This window comes from Staurois parvus, unplaced genomic scaffold, assembly GCF_062004578.1.
Source record: "Staurois parvus isolate SC_StPar_1 unplaced genomic scaffold, SC_StPar_1.0 ptg000780l, whole genome shotgun sequence".
Classification (NCBI taxonomy): domain Eukaryota; kingdom Metazoa; phylum Chordata; class Amphibia; order Anura; family Ranidae; genus Staurois; species Staurois parvus.
Genome location: NW_028318576.1, coordinates 699028 through 723591, shown reverse-complemented (window position 1 = coordinate 723591; position 24564 = coordinate 699028). Strand labels below are relative to the sequence as shown.

Genomic DNA, 24564 nt, shown 5'->3' with positions numbered 1-24564 from the left:
GTCTGGTGATGTCTATGCGTTCCAGACTTCAGGCTGTAATTGACTGCAAAGGATTTGCAACCAAGTATTAAAAAGTGAAAGTTTGATTTATGATTATTATTCTGTCCCATTACTTTTGGTCTCTTAACAAGTGGGAGGCACATATGCAAACTGTTGTAATTCCTACACCGTTCAACTGATTTGGATGTAAATACCCTCAAATTAAAGCTGACAGTCTGCAGTTAAAGCACATCTTCTTCGTTTCATTTCAAATCTATTGTGGTGGTGTATAGAGCCAAAAATGTTAGAATTGTGTCGATGTCCCAATATTTATGGACCTGACTGTATATATATATATATATATACATTTTTTTCAGAAATAGAAATGTTTATAGTTTATTTTTTTCAATTAACAACATGGAAATTAAATGAACAGCAGAGAAAATCAAATCAATATTTGGTGTGACCACCCTTGGCCTTCAAGAAAGCATTCATTCTTCAAGGTACACTTTACACAGTTTTTGAAGGAACTCGGCAGGTAGGTTGTTCCAATCATCTTGGAAAACTAGCCCCAAATCTTCTGTGGATGTAGGCTGACTCAAATCCTTCTCTCTCTTCATGCAATCCCGGACAGGCTCGATGATGTAGAGTTCAGGGTTCTGTGGAGGTCAAACCATCACTTCCAGGACTCCCACGTTCTTCTTTACATTGAAAAAAGTTCTTAATAACATTGGCTATATGTTTGGGGTGATTGTGCTGCTGCAGAATAAATTTGGGGCCAATCACATGCCTCACTGATGGTATAGCATGGTGAATAAGTATCTGCCTGTAATTCTCAGCATTGAAGCTGAGATTTTGGATGTTGCTGACAGGGACTCTCATGGAGTGAATTTTGGCCAAATCAGCAGGCAATTCAATCCATGCATGGCCAACCTTAGCTGTAAGCTGAAGAGCTGTATTAAGAGCACATGCGGTTATATACTACATAACATTTTCATAATCTGCAAAAGCCTGGAGCTGGAGGAGGCAATATCTGTTGTAGAAACATAACAGCTTTGCTTGATCTGTAGTTATGCAATTCCAGCTGGAGCTCACTTGTTAAATCAGTGTTAGCTAACTCTGCTACCTGTCACTGTGCTGCTGCAATGTTTTGTCTGTGTCATACTTGTACCTCCTATCAGCTCTGATCCTCATGAATCTCCTGGGACACTTTGTAGAGCACTGAATACATATCAGGTTTAGGGACCAGAGAGAAAGGGAGGATCAGCAGAGCTAGGGGTTACTACTAGTTGGGAGATCAGCAGAGCTGGGGGTACTACTGAGCAGGGGATCTGCTGAATGAGGGTATTAATAAGCTGGGGATCTGCTCAACAGGGTACCAGTGAGCTAAGTATCAGCTGAACAGTTGTACTGATGAGCTGGGGATGCTCTGAGTGGGGATACTACTGAGCCAAGGTTCTACTGGATCCCTTTAAAACAATTAGAAAGTCAACACACACAATGGGCATCTGCCAATTCATTAAAGCTTTAAAAAAGCATCACAGAAGCAACACCTAAGCTTCAATAACACATCAAGAAAACATGTTGAAGCAGTAGGTGCTTCAATGTGTGTTGAAGTCAAACCAAGTGTAAATGAGCCCTCACTATATTTGCAGTGATGCTTTGAGAATGTGGCTCTTGATGGTGAGACGGAAGTTCACCGTTCCCCTGTCACCACCTACACACATGTCCAAAACTGTAGTTCTTCTGATGTAGGGCACCCTGTGGATTCCCTTGGCTTTTGCAGCTACAAGATTTTTCAGCCTGTGTTGAAAAACTACATTCCTGTGCAAAGGAAGAACAAAAAATAATTCTGGTGGACACTGCAGAGGGAGAGTAGGAGGTTTCGGTTTAATGTGATACTCTGCCCAGTGATCAACTTTGTCCTCTAACATTCCTGATAGTCTGTTTTTATTAAAACTGTGGTAAACTCAAATTGGATATTGCTTAGTTTGCCTAGAGTACTGTGTTTATTGAACAAATTCAACCTTTTTTTGCTATAAAATACTGTGTCTCCTACTTATTCTTGAATGTGTGTCAATGTTGCTCATCTTTCTTTGTAGTCACTTCCTTTCTTAATCCACTTGCTGCAGTATAGGCTGCATCATTGCTTAGGACCAGCTTTTTATAGTGACAGCAGTGGAAAATGTCTGCACAGTGTGTGTTTAAATGATTCATATTTAGCGAAATTCTAGCTTTACCTTTTACTACAGAATATGTGCTTTTGATTTTTTTTGATCCCCATTAAAGTGATTCCATCTCACTTGTGGTCACCAGTGCAGAAAGTTAGAAAGGTCTTACTAAAAAGAACATAGAGACTATAATCTAAAAGAGAAGTTTCAATATTTCCTCATTATATCCAAGACTGAAAAAAATGCTTGTACGCCCTGCACGCTATGGACTTACTGTGCTGTACTGTACATTATATACTGTGAACTAACATACAGCAATATGCTGCTCTGTACATTACGTACTTCATTTTTTTGTCTTATATATTTATTTTCCATTTTCTAAATGGTACAATATCAAGACATATGACACATCTCCTTCATGATACATCTCAGTTACTCTTACCAATACCAAAAATTGTAATTCCAATTTTTCCAATAAAACATTTACTAACAAATATAACCAATATTCTTTATCCACATCTGACAGCAACCCTAAATAATTCCTATACCATATATCTTAAATAATTAAATAAACGGTTAATACATAAAAATATGTTTTTACTATGAGGTAAGTTTAAGCTTACCCAAACTATTAATAGCATCAGCTTTAATTTAGCATACTCCATTATATACTGCACTCCATACATTACATACTCTGAACCACTACACTCGGCTTGGTACATTGCACTGTATGTTGCTCTAGACCAGCAATGGGCAAACTACGGCCCGCGGGACCTTTTAATCCGGCCCGCGGAGCTAGGCTCCCGCTAGGCTCCTCTCACAGTCCGCCCTGAAGACCGGTGTAGCATGAAAATCTGTCTCCTATGAGGATCTGTCCCCCTCGACGTATCTGCGCATGTGCCGGAGATCGCCGATCGGCTGCTAATGCCTGAAACTGGCACATGCGCAGATACGTCGAGGGGGACAGATCCTCATAGGAGACAGATTTTCATGCTACACCGGAACGGCGCGGGAACACGGCGAGAGGAACGCGCGGAGCAAAGGTAAATGAATTGACACAGGGGGGACTTGGGGACTTAATATGGGGAATGAATTAATATGGGGGATGAATTACTATATGGGGGGATGAATTACTATAGGGGGGATGAATTACTATATGGGGGATGAATTACTATGGGGGATGAATTACTATATGGGGGATGAATTACTATGGGGGATGAATTACTATGGGGGATGAATTACTATATGGGGGATGAATTACTATATGGGGGATGAATTACTATGGGGGATGAATTACTATATGGGGGATGAATTACTATATGGGGGATTAATTACTATGCTTACTATGGGGGATGAATTACTATAGGGGGGATGAATTACTATGGGGGATGAATTACTATATGGGGGATGAATTACTATGGGGGATGAATTACTATGGGGGATGAATTACAATGGGGGATGAATTACTATATGGGGCATGAATTACTATGGGGGATGAATTACTATATGGGGGATGAATTACTATGGGGGATGAATTACTATATGAAGGATTAATTACTATGCTTACTATGGGGGAATATTACTATACTTACTATGGATGACACATACACATCATTCATCTACTCTTGGTCCGGCCCCCGGGTCCAATATATGAACCCATTGCGGCCCTCAAGTCAAAAAGTTTGCCCACCCCTGCTCTAGACTGACACACTCTATATACTGCACTATACATTACATAATTTGAACTGCTTCACTGCATTATATAATACATTTATTTATTTATTTCATGTACTTATATAACGCCGTCAATTTACGCAGCGATTTACACATATAGATTGAACATTCACATCAGTCCCTAACCCTCAAGGGGCGTACAATCTAAGGTCCCTAACTTACATTCATACATACACATATTAGGGCCAATTTAGACAGGATCCAATTAACCTACCAGCATGTCTTTGGAGTGTGGGAGGAAACCGGAGCACCGTGGAGGAAACCCACGCAAGCACAGGGAGAACATGCAAACTCCATGCAGGAGGCGCCATGGTCGGGAATCGAACCCATGACCTATTTACTGCTAACCACTAAGCCACTGTGCCGCCCATGGATTGCACTGCCAGCCCATATACTGTGCTGTGCATTACATACTCTGAAGCAGCACACATCATATGTTGCACTGCAAATTACATAATCTAGTCAACCACACTCCTTCCACTGTGTGGTACATTATGCATTTCGTACCACCACACTCCATATGCTATGATGGACATTACATATGTTGGTCTGCCACACACCATATGCTGCTATCTTGTACATTAGAAATTCTATCTTACAATGCTCCATATGTTGCACTGTACAATACATACTTTGTACTGCCATGCTCTATTTGCTTTGTTGTACATTACATATTCTGCACCACCACACTCCATATGTTGCCCTGCACATCACATACTTTGAACCACCACATTTCTTGTGCTGTGCATTACATATTCTGGACCCTCATACTCTATATGTTGTAGTTTACTGTATATTACATGCTTTGGAATGCTGCACTTCCTGCACTGTGCTGTATGTTATGTACACCACAGCACTCAACTTTTTATGATTTATACCTTGCTGTTCCACTACTTAAATATATACATAACTTATGAAAAGAGAAGTAAGGCTTTTTTCCCCCATTTATACTTACCTAGGTTGATGCAACATCGGTCCAGTGCTGCATCTGTCCCCCGCCGGCTCTAAGTGTGAGAACTCAGCGATCACATGATCGCTGTCTGCTCTGCCCCCGCAGTTCTCACTGGAGCACTGGGCTGTGGAGGGGGAGGGAGCGGCTGGCTCAGGCTCTCTGTAGCTCGCTGAGGGACTGAGCCAGGTGTCGTGCCACATGCTGGGGTGGATCCCGACTTTAAAGTCGGGATCTTTCCCCAGCCTGGACTGGCAGAGTGATGTCAGCTGAAAACGGGTCACAGGAACTGTACTCCTACAATCCATAGGAGAAGTACAGCCAAAAGAGCTTTGGCTGTACTTCTCCTTTAATTCTTCTAGATTTGACACAAATGCTATATAGATAACTCCAGCAATTATTTACTATTTTTAAATTATACCATGTTTGAAGAGTGGCCACACATTTGCCAGTACCTATATATAGCGGTTTACAGCTGTATGCTATTTTCTCTCTTGTTTGCAGAACAATCTAAGCTGACCTTCTCCCATATAAGATTGTGGTCTGTCACAGGGGTAAATGCTCAAGCACATGCTCTAGCAGTTTTATGCAAAGTTATCACCTCTGCTTTTTTACTAAAATTACATAACTTTTATGTAGCTATGGCCACTTAAAAAATTAAACTTTGATGTCTCAGTAAGTCCATCTTTTGTCCCAACCAGTCATCAGGATGACGTTACAATCAGAGAGTCTGTAGCGGTGGCTGATGGCGCAACATTTTTCAAGCTTGAAGAGATTTTACTAAACAATAGGATAACAAAAAAGCTTATAACTGTGATAATTTTGTAAAATTATAAATAATATAATCAAGTTAAGCTATATAGTGCTGTCAGTGACTACCTATGTTATTCTTCAGATCCTTCAGATATCTGGGGTTCCTCCACTTGTCATTTGTCAATTGCTAGAGCCTGATTTGTCGATAGTGTTAAATGGCAGTAAGTAGGGCTAAAAGTAGTTGGAAAGGCAGAAGGTTTTTTTTTTTTAACCTTAATGCATTCTCTTCATTAAGGTAAAAAACCTTATGTGATCAGCTAACCATTGCAGAGCAGGTAAATATTACATCTTTATTATTTATAGAAAAAATAAACCTTTACAATAATTTTAATGTCAGGATAGGTTAGGTTTACGTTCTGAAAGCCTCCAAGCATTGAGGCAGAGAAAATTGCTTAAACTTTAGCAACTTTGTTACAGTAGGCACTTGTTATACTGGTCAGGCTCTTGTTAACAGTAGTGTAACTCACCTGCAAATGCTGTACGAGAAAGAAGTGATTCATGAGCATCACTAACCAGAATTACAAATATATTGCTAGGTAAAATAATTCAGATATGGGTATTTCTATTGTATGTTTAGATGCTTGGCTGGTGTTCTGCTTCAATATTAATAATTTAAAACAGCATTAAACCCAAAAACAAAAATGTAATACTTTACAGGCTACCAATTCTTAGATGCGGTGGCTGTCTTAGTTTTCTTTCTTTTTTCTTTTTTTTAACACACTTTTTAACACAGTAACACTCTTCCTGTCGTAGTATATCTGCATTCTAGATGAAGTAGTGGGCAGCACAGTGGCTAAGTGGTTAGCATTTCTACTTGGTAGCACTATAATCGTTGGTTTTAATCCCAGCCATGACACCACCTTCTTAGAGTTTGCATGTTCTCCTTGTGCCTGCGTGGGTTTCTTCCAGGTGCTCTGGTTCCCTTCCACACTCCAAAGACATGCTAGTAGGGTAATTGGCTCCCGTCTAAAATTGGCCCTAGTATGTGTATGGATGTGAGTTAGGGACCTTAGATTGTACGCTCCTTGAGGGTTGGGGAGTGATATGAATGTTATATATATATATACACATACAGTTGGGTTCAAAATAATAGCAGTCAGACATCGCTAACCTGATCAATCACTGTTTTTGGTAGAAATGATATTTGTGCATGGTAAATAATTTACTAGCAGGTGTAGTAGAGTAATAGAAATCCAACAGACCCAACAGTCATGACATGCATGCTGCTGATTCTGTGTAATTGAATCACTAATTGAAAGGGGCATGTTCAAAATAATAGCAGTGTGAAGTTCTATTAGTGAGGTCATTCATTCTTTGAAAAACAGGTGGCAATTATTGCCCTCATTTAAGGAAGGAAGGCAGCAAATGTTGTACATGCTGGTTACAGTGCATTTCTCTCTGAAATTCTGAGGAAAATGGGTCGTTCCAGACATTGTTCAGAAGAACAGCATACCCTGATTAAAAAGTTGATTGGAGAGGGGAAAACATATAAAGAAGTGCAGAAAATGATAGGCTGCTCAGCTAAAATGATCGCAAATGCTTTAAAATGGCAACCAAAACCTGAAAGACATGGAAGAAAGCAAAAAACTACCATTTAAATGGATAGAAGAATAACCAAAATGGCAAGGACTCAGCTCCAGGAAGATCAAAGAAGGTGTAAAGTTACCTGTGAGTACTGTTACAATTAGAAGACGCCTATGTGAAGCCAAGCTATCTGCAAGAAGCCCCCGCAAAGTCCCAGTGTTGAAAAAAAGACATGTGCTGAAGAGGTTACAATTTGCCAAAGAGCACATTGACTGGCCTAAAGAGAAATGGCGCAACATTTTGTGGACTGATGAAAGTAAGATTGTTCTTTTTGGGTCTAGTGGCCGGAGACAGTTGGTCAGACGACCCCCAAACACTGAATTCAAGCCACAGTACACTGTGAAGACAGTGAAGCATGGTTGCGCAAGCATCATGATATGGGGATGTTTCTTATACTACAGTGTTGGACCTATTTATCGCATACCAGGGATCATGGATCAGTTTGAATACATCAGAATACTTGAAGAGGTCATGCTGAAGAGGAAATGCCCTTGAAATGGGTGTTCCAACAAGACAACGACCCCAAACACACCAGTAAACGTGCAACATCTTGGTTCCAGGCCAACAAGATTGACGTTATGGAGTGGCCAGCCCAATCCCCGGATCTTAATCCAATAGAAAACTTGTGGGGTGACTTCAAAAATGCAGTTTCTGAGGCAAAACCAAGAAATAGAGAAGAACTGTGGAATGTAGTCCAATCATCCTGGGCTGGAATACCTGTTCACAGGTGCCAGAAGTTGGTTGACCCCATGCAACACAGATGTACAGCAGTTCTCAGAAACAGTGCTTATACAACTAAATATTAATTAAGTGAGTCAAAGGAAAGCAAAATCTTCAAACATTTTTCAGTTTATATAGTGAATGTTTGAGTTTGTAAAGAAGAATACAAGCACTGCTATTTTTTTGAACAGTGTAATATTCACTTTTCTTCAATTTTTTTCGAGGAAAAACACAAATTTGATATATTTTTCTTCATGTTGTGATTTGGAATAGAATGTGTAGTGTTCCCAATGCATTTGTGTGTATGGAAATAAAAGCTATTAGAAGGATTTTGAGCTTTATTCACTTTTTTTCAACACACTGCTAGTGTATATATATATATATATATATATATATATATATATATATATATATATAGATACAGTTGCAAGAAAAAGTATGTGAACCCCTTGGGATTACGTGGAGTTTTGCATGAATTGGGCATAAAATGTGCTCTGAACGTCATCTAAGTCACAGCAATAGAAGAACACAGTCTGCTGAACATAATACTACACAAACATTAGATCCTGCCATGGTTTAATTGCACATAACATGTAAACATTCACAGTGCAGGGAGGAAAAAGTATGTGAGGCCCTAGCTTAATGACTTCTCCCAGAGCTAATTGGAGCCAGGATTGAGCCAACCTTGACTCCAATCAGTGTGATGATATTGGATGTGTTGCTGACAGCTGTAAGCTGGAAAGGGTTACAAAAGTATCTCCAAAAGCCTTGATGTTCATGTGTCCACGGTAAGACAGACTGTCTACAAATGGAGAAAGTTTAGCACTGTTGATACTCTCCCTAGGCGTGGTCGTCCTGTAAAAATGACTGCAAGAGCACAGCGCAGAATGCTGCATGAGGTAAAGAAGAATCCCAGAGTGTCAGCTAAAGACCTACAGAAATCTCTGGCACATGCTAACATTTTTGTTGACACATCTACAATAAGGAAAACATTAAACAAGAATGGAGTACATGGGAGGATACCACAGAGGAAGCCATTGCTGTCCAAAAAGAATATTGCAGCACGTTTGAAGTTTGCAAAAGAGCACCTGGATGTTCCACAGCACTACTGGCAAAATATACTGTGGACAGATGAAACCAAGATTGAGTTGTTTGGGAAGAACACACAACACTATGTGTGGAGAAAAAAAGGCACAGCACACCAACATCAAAACCTCATCCCCACTGTAAAACATGGTGGAGGGAGCATCATGGTTTTGGGCTGCTTTGCTGCCTCAGGGCCTGGACGGATTGTTGTCATTGATGGGAAAATGAATTCCAGAGTTTATCAAGACATTTTGCAGGAAACCGTATGACCATCTGTCCGCCAACTGAAGCTCCGCAGAGGATGGGTGATGCAACAGGACAATGACCCAAAGCATACAAGTAATTCAACAAAACAATGGCTGCAACAGCACAGAATACGCCTTCTGGAGTGGCCCAGTCAGAGTCCTGACCTCAACCCAATTGAAATGCTGTGGCATGACCTTAAGAGAGCGATTCACACCAGACATCCCAAGAATATTGCTACACTGAAACAGTTTTGTGAAGAGGAGTGGTCCAAATTTACTCTAGATCATTGTGCAGGTCTGATCTGCAACTACAGGAAACATTTGGTTGAGGTTATTGCTGCCAAAGGCGGGTCAACCAGTTATTAAGTCCAAAGGTTCATATACTTTTTCCTCCCTGCACTGTGAATGTTTGCATGTTATGTGCAATTAAACCATGGCAACATCTAATGTTTGTGTAGTATTATGTTCAGCAGACTGTGTTCTTCTATTGTTGTGACTTAGATGACGTTCAGAGCACATTTTATGCCCAATTCATGCAAAACTCCACTTAATCCCAAGGGGTTCACATACTTTTTCTTGCAACTGTGTGTGTGTGTGTGTGTATATTTATATATATATATATATATATATATATAGTGCTGCGGAAATTGATGGTACTATACAGTATACTGTACGTACCTGTAAAAAGACGTCTCTGGACATTAGCATTGTCTGCCTGGGGAGATGGTAGTATTTGATTGGTAGATTTAGATGAACATGACTAACAACAAATAAAAGTTGAACTCCAGATAACACTTTATAAGGGTTACAGCCAACAGTTTTTCCTTTTTGAGATAAAGGTTTTATGTAAATTAATAGACGCTGACAATTGTAAGAACCCCTGTCAGTGTGTGTCTCTACCCTCTAACTGATACTTTTTCTGGACAGCTTAATCTGTTAAAGTAGGTTGAAAAACAACAGTCTTACTGGCCAGATCACCAGGTGGAAAGAAAGAAAAAAAGGCTAAAATAAGAAATCAAATGCAGTCACCACATCTAAGAATTGGTAAGCTGCAATTTAAACATTTTTTATTTTGAGGTTAATACCGCTTTAAAGTACCTGGTGACAAAAGTGTTGGCCTGTATAAGATATGTCGTCATGTATATGCCAAAGCAGCTTGATCTCAAAGTACATTGCTGACTGCAACATACATGTCTGTGAACACAATTCTGTTATTTATACAAGAGCATATATGTTTTCATCTTGGGAATTCTTGACATGACTTATACTGTATATGCAACCTTTTAACCCCTGAACTTTGGTTTGTTGTAGTAATGTTTTTATAAAAAAGCAATAAAGTTTTGGGCTAATTGAATCTGACACAGGAAATGTATTGTACAGTAGGCTACTGCAAGGCTAAAACCTTTTCTGTATTTTATATTAAAGGACATCAGATAGATGGAAATAGAGGTTAAATAAAGGGCTTTCAGGCTGGAATAAATAGCCTTTGCGTGGGTTTGGAGATGTCATTCAATTAAGATGCCATATCTAAAGTTGTACTATTTTTTAATCAATTTTTTTGAATAGCAACTGTACACTAAATGGAAAATGACTATTCAACCATTCAGGTAAATACTATGTTTTCTGAAGTGTATAGAAACTACTGTTCCAGGAAATCACATTTCCCACTTGTGTAGCTATGTTGTGCGATTCCTTTATATTGCTAATAAATAACACATTAAAAATGTTATAAAGGTACATCTCTTAAAGGATAAAAAACTCAGTTTTTCTCTTCTTAAGATAAGATTAAAGCTGCATTGCTTGTGTTTGCCTTTTTTTAGGGTTGGCGACCGACAGAGCACCCTGGAAAGGGAGCTGAAGAATTTCCAGTCCTTGGTCAAAGAGCATGAGAACTTAATGAAGTGGATGCAAGAAGCAGAAACAACAGTGAATGTGCTCATGGATGCATCACAACGTGAAGGTGTTCAGCAAGATGTAAATCGTTTGCGTCAACTCAAAGTTCAGCTGCAGGTAAGATTTTAAAAGGCTTAATTCTAGAACATGCAAATATTCATAACAGCCAGTTCTGTTTCAGTTTCAGTCAGAAACTGAAAGATGGTTTGTGATAGGCTGTCATGGCTTTTCTGTCTACATATTTAGAATCTCTTTCTTGTTCATTTATTGGATAATGATAATTGATTTGTATGTCTGATCATTGGGTAACCATGTAAATGTAGGTCCTTGGATGTTTCCATATAAATGTAGGTCCATGGATGTTTCCATGTAAATGTAGGTCCATGGATGTAAATGTAGGTCCATGGATGTTTCCATGTAAATGTAGGTCCATGGATGTAAATGTAGGTCCATGGATGTTTCCATGTAAATGTAGGTCCATGGATGTTTCCATGAAAATGTAGGTCCGTGGATGTTTCCATGTAAATGTAGGTCCATGGATGTTTCCATGTAAATGTAGGTCCATGGATGTTTCCATGTAAATGTAGGTCCATGGATGTTTCCATGTAAATGTAAGTCCATGGATGTTTCCATATAAATGTAGGTCCATGGATGTTTCCATGTAAATGTAGGTCCATGGATGTTTCCATATAAATGTAGGTCCATGGATGTTTCCATGTAAATGTAGGTCCATGGATGTTTCCATGTAAATGTAGGTCCATGGATGTTTCCATGTAAATGTAAGTCCATGGATGTTACCATGTAAATGTAGGTCCATGGATGTTTCCCTGTAAATGTAGGTCCATGGATGTTTCCACGTAAATGTAGGTCCATGTATGTTTCCACGTAAATGTAGGTCCATGGATGTTTCCACGTAAATGTAGGTCCATGGATGTTTCCACGTAAATGTAGGTCCATGGATGTTTCCATGTAAATGTAGGTCCATGGATGTTTCCATGTAAATGTAGGTCCATGGATGTTTCCATGTAAATGTAGGTCCATGGATGTTTCCATGTAAATGTAGGTCCATGGATGTTTCCATGTAAATGTAGGTCCATGGATGTTTCCATGTAAATGTAGGTCCATGGATGTTTCCATGTAAATGTAAGTCCATGGATGTTTCCATATAAATGTAGGTCCATGGATGTTTCCATGTAAATGTAGGTCCATGGATGTTTCCATGTAAATGTAGGTCCATGGATGTTTCTATGTTTGGTTGACCCTTCTACATTATGCTGCTTTATGTGTGTATGTATATTTTGTGTCAGTCATACTTCAATGTTCTCTTTATCATGAATTCCCACATTTTAAACTGTAAACATCTGTGTCACAAATCTTTGTTCTGTAAATAATTTGTGCAGCTTGTAAGATGTATTCCTCGACGTTCTGATATGTATCACGATGTACAGCAAGTGGTGCCCTTTTTAGTGACAGAAATCTGCTTCCTGGCAGGTCTTGTTATTAAACGACACTGAGAATCCATATCAAACTAAATTAACATCTAGTATGTTGATATGCAGGCAGTACAGAAAAACACTGCATACTTACAAGTATATTGTTTATATTTTCAGTCCTCCATCATTATATTTTCAAATCATGACAGTTTAGTAATGTCGTTTGAAAAATAAAAAACACGTGATCAAGGTTCAGCTCTGAAAAATTGGTTTCTTTCATTATTCCTCCTGTGGATTTCCTCAGGGAGATAAATCAATATATGTCAGAAAATATTACATTTGTGTTCTGCTGAAGGATGTTGCTGGACCAAAATATTGATCAATGGCTATCAATAATAATAGAAAAAATATGCGTCATTCACCTTGTCAGGATGTTGTAGATGACAAACATTTATTAGTACATCTGTCCTTATTTTTGTTTAGTGAAAAATATGTTTTTTGCGTTGATGTATCTTATAGAGGCATACTGGGGGGGGGGCATGTGCCTCCCAATGATAGTGGCTACACCTTTGATTAAGCTGGCAGGACTACAAATGCAATAACACCCTGGCCTGCAGGCTGTTTATTGGCTTATTGATAGCTCTACATAGTTTGTGCTAACTTCACTTAGCAGGGCCTGACCATCAAGTAGGCATTTATGAGGTCTGTGGCATTTATGTGCCATTTGCTCTCAGCTACTGAACACCAATGCTGGGAGGAGTGCTATATTTATACAGGGTGGATTTCCGTTGCTACCACTGACCATCAATTAAGGGGGGGATATTGTTGCCACTTACACCAGTGCTGTTACTTTTTTCTCCTTCATTATACCTTCAAAGTATCCCTCCTATTTTCAAATGTTTGTAACTATGCAGAATGTAGTGTCTCTGAGCTTCTGCTCCACAGGGATTGATATGCTAAGTTCAATATCTATGCATAAAGCCAAACAATTTTGATTTATGTGGGGAGAAGGGGTGTTAATAAAAATATGTGACCCAGGTGCCAGATGACCTGAGCCAGCTAATGCCTCTATTATTTCTGTTTTCAAAAGAACAGCTAAGACCCTGGAAAGCAAACACGTAAAATGGCTCTAAAATGACAGTAATACCAGTATATGAGCATTGTTGCCCTTGTAGGATTGTCAAATATTGATCACAGATGTATGTTGGGCTGTTTTTTTAATTTTAGTACTCAAAGGATCGGGTAAAAAATTTTATGTAGAAAAAAAATGACAGGTTTGCTTTATGACAATGTGGAATAAAAAATAACCACTTTGTAAATCTATTCTAGTTTAAATTGTGATGTTAGAAGAATGAATTACATTTTCTTTAATTTCACTTGGGAAATTGCAGCACAAATATGTATGGACAAAACGCATAGCTAATAACACAGAATGAAATCAGTAAACTGTAAAACATGGCATTTTGCAGACCAAGAGCAAACAATATAATGGAAAATTAAGTTCTTGAATTATAAAAATGTCAGGAACATTGTATATTCCCCATACTAATGTTGATGACTTCTGTTTTTTTTCCTTGTTTTAACTTTTATCCTGTCATTTTAGTAAAAGCAATGTGCTTATTTGTTATTTTCCAATATTCCCAGAGCTTAATGATTAATATTCTGAATTAATTTGTAGCGTGACAGCTACTTGTGTGGTACACAGCAATGAATCATGACTGTAGAATATGTTAATTATGATCGAGTGGTGCAATATATATAGTGGGTAACCATAGTACCTAAGATGCAGTTTCCACAACTGAAAACTGCAGAGTGATATATTCCATGAATTGTCATTATTTTTTCTTTCAGTTTACATTCTGCCTATAAAATTCTAAAGCTGTTCTCCAAGATTGCTATATTAAGACATTGTACATAGCAATATCTCAACATCATCTGTGCTTAAAGTTAAAGTCTCACTGTGGGTGATAAAAAAAAAATGTTAAGAATATATTTGTTGTTTTTCTATGGGATGATCTAACACTAATCAATGTTTACTTGTATCCATTTTCTCACCGCGTTTCCCCACCATTACCAGTTATGACCACTGCCCCATTTTCCAAAGTCATCACATACACTGCAGGAATAGCTTAATATGCAAACCAGGCTGAAAGTGGTTTCAGCAAATGCTGAAATTGGGATGTGCATTAGAGGAGGACTCTCTGAGCAGTCTGCAACCTGTAGCTCAAATAGTATCTTGCACTGGTGGTGGGGGGCATATGTCTAATCAGCAAAAAAAGCTCAGGCAGAATTCAGACATGTTTCAAAAATTAAGATTCCTAGAGAACATTTTCTAGGTTTTGGTATGAAAGGACTCTATACATGGCCAGATTACTGCATAGTCAACAATGGGAATGGCCCTGGGGGGTAGCATGGCTGCTGGAGATAGCATACCGCCACCTATACATATTAACTGGCAGTAACACATTCCTGTTTATAATAATGGGTTCCAAAATGATGCTTTGTCTGACTGTTCAATCCAGCTGGGTCACATATGGCACTGTATGAAGTTCACCTACATTTATTTATTTTTCTTTGGCGGTGGTGGTGTTTTTTTTTCATCTTTTTGTGGTGGGTGGTGGTGGTTTGGATGGTGGTGGTGGTGGTAAGTTCACCTACTTTTAGTCAATGCACCTACAGTCAGGTCCATAAATATTGGGACAACAACACAATTCTAACATTTTTGGCTCTATACACCACCACAATTGATTTGAAATGAAATGAACAAGATGTGCTTTAACTGCAGACTGTCAGCTTTAATTTGAGGGTATTTACATCGAAATCAGGTGAACGGTGTAGGAATTACAACAGTTTGCATATGTGCCTCCCACTTGTTAAGGTACCAAAAGTAATGGGACAGAATAATAATCATAAATCAAACTTTCACTTTTTAATACTTGGTTGCAAATCCTTTGCAGTCAATTACAGCCTGAAGTCTGGAACGCATAGACATCACCAGATGCTGTGTTTCATCCCTGGTGATGCTCTGCCAGGCCTCTACTGCAACTGTCTTCAGTTCCTGCTTGTTCTTGGGGCATTTTCCCTTCAGTTTTGTCTTCAGCAAGTGAAATGCATGCTCAGTCGGATTCAGGTCAGGTGATTGACTTGGCCTTTGCATAACATTCCACTATGCATGCCCACGCCATGACACTACCACCACCATGCTTCACTGATGAGGTGGTATGCTTAGGATCATGAGCAGTTCCTTTCCTTCTCCATACTCTTCTCTTCACATCACTCTGGTACAAGTTGATCTTGGTCTCATCTGTCCATAGGATGTTGTTCCAGAACTGTGAAGGCTTTTTTAGATGTCGTTTGGCAAACTCTAATCTGGCCTTCCTGTTTTTGAGGCTCACCAATGGTTTCCATCTTGTGGTGAACCCTCTGTATTCACTCTGGTGAAGTCTTCTCTTGATTGGTGACTTTGACACACATACACCTACCTCCTGGAGAGTGTTCTTGATCTGGCCAACTGTTGTGAAGGGTGTTTTCTTCACCAGGGAAAGATTTCTTCGGTCATCCACCACAGTTGTTTTTCGTGGTCTTCCGGGTCTTTTGGTGTTGCTGAGCTCAGCGATGCGTTCCTTCTTTTTAAGAATGTTCCAAACAGTTGTTTTGGCCACGCCTAATGTTTTTGCTATCTCTCTGATGGGTTTGTTTTGTTTTTTCAGCCTAATGATGGCTTGCTTCACTGATAGTGACAGCTCTTTGGATCTCATCTTGAGAGTTGACAGCAACAGATTCCAAATGCAAATAGCACACTTGAAATGAACTCTGGACCTTTTATCTGCTCATTGTAATTGGGATAATGAAGGAATAACACACACCTGGCCATGGAACAGCTGGGAAGTCAATTGTCCCATTACTTTTGGTCCCTTAACAAGTGGAAGGCACATATGCAAACTGTTGTAATTCCTACACCGTTCACCTGATTTGGATGTAAATACCCTCAAATTAAGGCTGACAGTCTGCAGTTAAAGCACATCTTGTTTGTTTCATTTCAAATCCATTGTGGTGGTGTATAGAGCCAAAAATGTTAGAATTGTGTTGATGTCCCAATATTTATGGACCTGACTGTATAACTAAAGCTGGCCATAGATGGTTCGAATCTCAGCCGGTTGAGCAGGGATCGGCAGAGGTTTGAACCACCTATGGGCAGGCTGATTGCACCCCAATTGATTGTTGTACAACTTGGATACAACCAGCCAGTTAGACTTTTCATGTGATTATTGCCAGCGGCTATAGCCACTAGCAAAAATCACTGTGTTCTCCCGTATGGGAGAACAAGATAGCTCATCGGGAGGGATTCCTATGTTTATGGGGGAATCAAGCAATTTGCTTTCCTGCAACCAGTGGTTGCAGGAAGTAACATCATATCAACTGTGGCCAGTCATAGTTGAAGGTGTGCTGGGAGAGAGTGGGAGAGAGTGAGTAAATGGTGTCTACAATTCTGTCTACCCCTGAGCCTCAACATGTTTTTTACAACTCTGTTGTCAGATCTTATCGGTGTTATACTAAGACTGGACAAAGATGGCTCAGATTTTGGCCATTCAGCTCAGAGAAAAAATATCACTTGATTTTCCCATCCATTTCAAGCAGCATGAATGTAGGAATCTCTCATTGTTTTCAAGCAGCCATGGTTCCCGTGGTTGCTAGCACTGCCAAAACAGTTCCTGCATCTAATAGGTTACAATCACTGTTCAGCTGCTAATTTACCATTTTTTAATTGACTTTTGTTGAGCTGGGTTTTGCTGTCAGGGCCACTCACATACATATATATATACAGTTGTGTTCAAAATAATAGCAGTCAGACATCACTAACCTGATCAATCACTGTTTTTGGTAGAAATGATATTTCTACATGGCAAATAATTTACTAGCAGGTATAGTAGAGTAATAGAAATCCAACAGACCCAACAGTCGTGACATGCATGCTGCTGATTCTGTGTAATTGAATCCCTAATTGAAAGGGGCATGTTCAAAATAATAGCAGTGTGGAGTTCTATTAGTGAGGTCATTCATTCTTTGAAAAACAGGTGGCAATTATTGCCCTTATTTAAGGAAGGAAGGCAGCAAATGTTGTACATGCTGGTTACAGTGCATTTCTCTCTGAAATTCTGAGGAAAATGAGTCGTTCCAAACATTGTTCAGAAGAACAGCATACCTTTATTAAAAAGTTGATTGGAGAGGGGAAAACATATAAAGAAGTGCAGAAAATGATAGGCTGCTCAGCTAAAATGATCGCAAATGCTTTAAAATGGCAACCAAAACCTGAAAGACGTGGAAGAAAGCGAAAAACTACCATTCGAATGGATAGAATAGCCAAAATAGCAAGGACTCCGCCAACAATCAGCTCCAGGAAGATCAAAGAAGGTGTAAAGTTACCTGTGAGTACTGTTACAATTAGAAGACGCCTATGTGAAGCCAAGCTATCTGCAAGAAGCCCCCGCAAAGTCCCAGTGTTGAAAAAAAGACATGTGCTGAAGAGGTTACAATTTGCCAAAGAGCACAGTGACTGGCCTAAAGAGAAATGGCGCAACATTTTGTGGACTGATGAAAGTAAGATTGTTCTTTTTGGGTCTAGTGGCCGGAGACAGTTGGTCAGACGACCCCCAAACACTGAATTCAAGCCACAGTACACTGTGAAGACAGTGAAGCATGGTTGCGCAAGCATCATGATATGGGGATGTTTCTCATACTACGGTGTTGGGCATGTTTATCGCATACCAGGGATCATGGATCAGTTTGAATACATCAGAATACTTGAAGAGGTCATGCTGCCTTATACTGAAGAGGAAATGCCCTTGAAATGGGTGTTCCAACAAGACAACGACCCCAAACTCACCAGTAAACGTGTAACATCTTGGTTCCAGACCAACAAGATTGATGTTATGGAGTGGCCAGCCCAATCCCCGGATCTTAATCCAATAGAAAACTTGTGGGGTGACATCAAAAATGCAGTTTCTGAGACAAAACCAAGAAATAGAGAAGAACTGTGGAATGTAGTCCAATCATCCTTGGCTGGAATACCTGTTCACAGGGGCCAGAAGTTGGTTGACTCCATGCAACACAGATGTACAGCAGTTCTCAGAAACAGTGCTTATACAACTAAATATTAACTAAGTGATTCAAAGGAAAGCAAAATCTTCAAACATTTTTCAGTTTATATAGTGAATGTTTGAGTTTGTAAAGAAGAATACAAACACTGCTATTTTTTTGAACAGTCTAATATTCACTTTTCTTCAATTTTTTTCAAGGAACACAAATTTGATATATTTTCTTCATGTTGTGATTTGGAATAGAATGTGTAGTGTTCCCAATGCATTTGTGTGTATGGAAATAAAAGCTATTAGAAGGATTTTGAGCTTTATTCGCTTTTTTCAACACACTATAATTTTGAACACAACTGTGTATATATATATATATATATATATATAATATATATATATATATATATATATATATATATATACAGTCAGGTCCATAAATATTGGGACATCGACACAATTCTAACATTTTTGGCTCTATACACCACCACAATGGATTTGAAATGAAACAAGCAAGATGTGCTTTAACTGCAGACTGTCTGCTTTAATTTGAGGGTATTTACATCCAAATCAGGTGAACGGTGTAGGAATTACAACAGTTTGCATATGTGCCTCCCACTTGTTAAGGTACCAAAAGTAATGGGACAGAATAATAATCATAAATCAAACTTTCACTTTTTAATACTTGGTTGCAAATCCTTTGCAGTCAATTACAGCCTGAAGTCTGGAACGTATAGACATCACCAGATGCTGGGTTTCATCCCTGGTGATGCTCTGCCAGGCCTCTACTGCAACTGTCTTTAGTTCCTGCTTGTTCTTGGGGCATTTTCCCTTCAGTTTTGTCTTCAGCAAGTGAAATGCATGCTCAATCGGATTCAGGTCAGGTGATTGACTTGGCCATTGCATAACATTCCACTTCTTTCCCTTAAAAAACTCTTTGGTTGCTTTTGCAGTATGCTTTGGGTCATTGTCCATCTGCACTGTGAAGCGGCGTCCAATGAGTTCTGAAGCATTTGGCTGAATATGAGCAGATAATATTGCCTGAAACACTTCAGAATACATCCTGCTGCTTTTGTCAGCAGTCACATCATCAATAAATACAAGAGAACCAGTTCCATTGGCAGCCATACATGCCCACGCCATGACACTACCACCACCATGCTTCACTGATGAGGTGGTATGCTTAGGATCATGAGCAGTTCCTTTCCTTCTCCATATTCTTCTCTTCCCATCACTCTGGTACAAGTTGATCTTGGTCTCATCTGTCCATAGGATGTTGTTCCAGAACTGTGAAGGCTTTTTTAGATGTCGTTTGGCAAACTCTAATCTGGCCTTCCTGTTTTTGAGGCTCACCAATGGTTTACATCTTGTGGTGAACTCTCTGTATTCACTTTGGTGAAGTCTTCTCTTGATTGTTGACTTTGACACACAGACACCTACCTCCTGGAGAGTGTTCTTGATCTGGACAACTGTTGTGAAGGGTGTTTTCTTTACCAGGGAAAGAATTCTTCGGTCATCCACCACAGTTGTTTTCCGTGGTCTTCCGGGTCTTTTGGTGTTGCTGAGCTCATCGGTGCATTCCTTCTTTTTAAGAATGTTCCAAACAGTTGTTTTGGCCACGCCTAATGTTTTTGCTATCTCTCTGATGGGTTTGTTTTGTTTTTTCAGCCTAATGATGGCTTGCTTCACTGATAGTGACAGCTCTTTGGATCTCATCTTGAGAGTTGACAGCAACAGATTCCAAATGCAAATAGCACACTTGAAATGAACTCTGGACCTTTTATCTGCTCATTGTAATTGGGATAATGAAGGAATAACACACACCTGGCCATGGAACAGCTGAGAAGCCAATTGTCCCATTACTTTTGGTCCCTTACCAAGTGGGAGGCACATATGCAAACTGTTGTAATTCCTACACCGTTCACCTGATTTGGATGTAAATACCCTCAAATTAAAGCTGACAGTCTGCAGTTAAAGCACATCTTGTTTGTTTCATTTCAAATCCATTGTGGTGGTGTATAGAGCCAAAAATGTTAGAATTGTGTTGATGTCCCAATATTTATGGACCTGACTGTATATATATATATATATATATATATATATATATATATATATACTCACCCATATTGTGGCTAATTCAGGAGGAGAGGTTTAAGACTAAACAGCCAACTGGGGTAGGAAGGGGGCAGCTTGCCTAGAAAGATGGGATGTATACAGTAAATATGGCCCTGCTTATACAATTGCTTTTTTTTTCTATTGCACTACCTGTAAGGCTCAGATTTAGGCTACATGTGTGTTTGTCCAAATATTAAAGACCTACCTACTGAGAACAAAGGTGCACATGGTACACTGGGGTGAGTGTATATACTGTATGATGCCTTCCACCTCTAACTTTTCTGTGATCAGAGAGATGGGTGGAATGACCTACAATCTGTGCTGCTGTTTCTATCCACTTAATTCCCTTAGTTTGCCAAGTCCATTTATTATATGTCATGTACACATTTGAAGAAAAATAGCAATCTGTTCTCATACATAAGTAAGTGTGCCCAGAGTTATGAGTAAGAAACACATTGCTCTGAAAAGAGCTGTTATCCTCCTTTTGCTCTGCATGGTTGACATGATCACATTACATGCATTACCTTTCATATATTTTGACAGGTTAACACTTCCTATATATTTGTTTTAACTGTGCAGCTGTTTGCTGGATTTGCCCTTTAATCGTCTTCCTTGCCCACAGCAGAATTAGAAAATTGGCAGCTGCTAAATGTGTTTCCCCGAATGTTTATTTACATACAAGCACAAGAACTCTGACCGTACATTGACACAGACATTTATGTAATTCTCAGATGTTCTTTGGCTTTTGGCTCCTAATGTCATGTTTAGTTACGCCGAACCACCGTGGTTTTAATTTCGAATGTACTGATGGCTTAGCTGTCCCTTGTCCAATCTTATTAACTTGAGAGCATTTTTCGTTTTCTTTTCTCTGGCAAGGCTTCATTACGTGGCTGTTTTCTGAGTAATTCACGCCTAGCCCATTGCTCCTAGATACTTACATTTTCCTTCGTAAGAAGACTAAAAGCTAAAAAGGCCTTCCAAATCCTGTCCATATATCAAGTGAAATGTTCACCTTAGATATTGCCCAATGTGTAATTTCATTTTCATGGATGTGCTGCTCTTCAAATCACATAAAATCCACAGTAAGTACTGAAAAATATATCCACTTCCATGAAAAAGAAAAAAATCTTTTTCAGTGCAGTTATCAAATGTATTGATTCGGGGTCCTAGCTTTATATCAGGATTGATATATATTTAGTTTGGGTGGACACAACTGACCTTTGGCTTTTAATATTACACAAGGATGCTCCTTACTTATTACTTGTTTTTCCTCCTGCAAATGCTACAAAGTCGCTACGTTAACTACTGTGCAATATAAATTAATCTATTGATAATAGGGCAGCCAATATAAAAACAGTGACAAAAGGCCTATGTTAGTGTGATGTAAATTAATCTATTGATAAGAGGGCAGCCAATATAAAAGCTGTGACAACAAGCCTATGCTAGTATAATGTAAATTATTCTAATAATAATAGGGCAGCCAATATAAAAGCTTTGAAAAAGGCCTATATGTAATGTAAAGGCAGGCACAAACCAATGCCTAATAGACAGAAAGGAAAAACCTACATAAAAAATGTACATGTAACATGTAAAACCTACATAAAAAATACTAAGTACATAAGCAAGACTTTGCTTAAAGTGTTACTAAACCCACAACAGTAAAATCAGTCTGTATATGCAGTAAAGCATGCTTGTTATACTCGCTGTGGAACCTAAGGGGTTAATCTTCTGCATTGTGTAAAAAGGCTGTTTGATCCTGACTTCTCTGATCCTCCCCTTCTTCCGGTGTCCCCCTCTTAGCTGCTGATAAGACATATATATGAAGTTACTTTGCACATGCTCAGTTTGGTGTGTATTGCTAGAGAGGGCAGGGGTTCTGCATTCTCTTAGAGCAGGGGTCTGCAACCTTTAAGACATAAAGAGCCACTTGGACCCGTTTCCGAGACGGAAAAAAAGACTGGGAGCCGCAAAACCATTGCAACATTTAAAACAAATCCGACACTGCATATATTGCAAAAAACGCTCTGGTCATGAAGGGGGTTTAAGGGCCCAGTAAGCAAAGGGTTAATCAGGGCCACAGTGTATCGTCATAATCACAATCATAGCCTTAGGTCAGTGGTGGGCAACCTTTTTTTTCGACTGAGCCAAATCTCGCCAAAACCACAATTGAAATTTATTTTGAGAGAAACATTTTTAAAACTGAAAATACATCCCCCATATAGTAATTCATCCCCCATAGTAATTCATCCCCCCTATAGTAATTCATCCCCCATAGTAATTCATCCCCCCTATAGTAATTCATCCCCCATATAGTAATTCATCCCCCATATAGTAATTCATCCCCCATATAGTAATTCATCCCCCATAGTAATTCATCCCCCCTATAGTAATTCATCCCCCATATAGTAATTCATCCCCCATAGTAATTCATCCCCCCTATAGTAATTCATCCCCCCTATAGTAATTCATCCCCCATATAGTAATTCATCCCCCGTAGTAATTCATCCCCCGTAGTAATTCATCCCCCCTATAGTAATTCATCCCCCATATAGTAATTCATCCCCCATATAGTAATTCATCCCCCCTATAGTAATTCATCCCCCATAGTAATTCATTCCCCATATTGTGTGAATTCACTTACCTTTGCTCCGCGCGTTCCTCTCGCTGGGTTCCCGCGCCGTTCTGGTCTTCAGGGCGGACTGTGAGAGGAGTTCGTCACGCTGCCCCGCCTACATCCGGGCTGCCCCGCCTACATCCTGACAGCCAATGTTTGCCAGCGGGCGCCCGGCACACAGAAGATCTGCATTAAAAGAGCCGCGGCTTGCCGACCCTATTGCCTGTCACCTGGTGGGCAGTGTGCTCCGGAGCCGCAGGAAAGGTGAAAAAGAGCCGCATGCGGCTCCGGAGCCGCGGGTTGCCGACACCCATCTTAGAGCAATATGAAAACTCCTCCTACAAGCTTTAAGCAGTACTCTGCTGGACACTGATAGAAGTCACAAGACTGTTCTAACTGCTGATGAGAAAAGGTATTTAGCAGTTTATATTTACTAAAATAATTGCACCTCCATGCTCTGTGTACTGTGGGAGAGCAGATATAGTGAATGCAGGGTCCTGGGTTAGTAACACTAAGAGGTATCATAACCCTATGTCTACACAACATACAGCTATGGCGAGTCTATAAATCCAGGGGTTTCCTCTGATAGGTAGATATTTTTTGTCTAATTACCACCCTCTTATTATATGCTGCTTAAGCATTGTCTTCATTTCTTGTTTTTGTACTTGCAATACGCTGTGATTCTGCTCTGACTGTTCGGTGTTAGTGGATTGTAAATTTCTTTTTCTTGCTGAAGTACACAATAAAAATTTAATTACAAAAAAAAAAAATACATGAAAGGTAAGGAAAGTCCGTAAATACTACCTTCATGTGCCAATTGACAGTCATTACTGCTGATTATCAATACATTACTAGGAACTATAGTAGCAGCACACTGTTCTCCATTGGGGGTCCCATACCCCTCATAATTATTATTGGACCCTCTCAGGGTACAGTTGGAACAACTTATGACATGGGGGGGCACAACAGAAAGGGGACAAACATCCAGTTTTATAACAAGGGTCATTAGGATTGTACTTCCCAGCAAAGATTTGAAATGTGGACGCTACACACTGCAGAACACACCAACACCTAACATGCATCTAAAACCAAAACCTTTATTTTAGTTTTGAATAGAATGGTGAGAGGCTAGAACCCTTATC

The 24564-nt window shown here is 39.4% G+C and overlaps 1 protein-coding gene across 9 annotated transcripts in view; it reads left to right on the top strand.

Moving 5' to 3' along the window:
- UTRN (utrophin) overlaps positions 1-24564 on the top strand; it is a 943118-nt gene that overhangs the window by 438899 nt on the left and 479655 nt on the right. For all 9 annotated transcript variants that reach the window (XM_089654601.1, XM_089654598.1, XM_089654599.1 and 6 more), the window contains one exon: positions 11102-11291. In XM_089654601.1, the coding sequence (XP_089510727.1) occupies positions 11102-11291 (190 nt within the window). The remainder of the gene's footprint in view (positions 1-11101; positions 11292-24564) is intronic.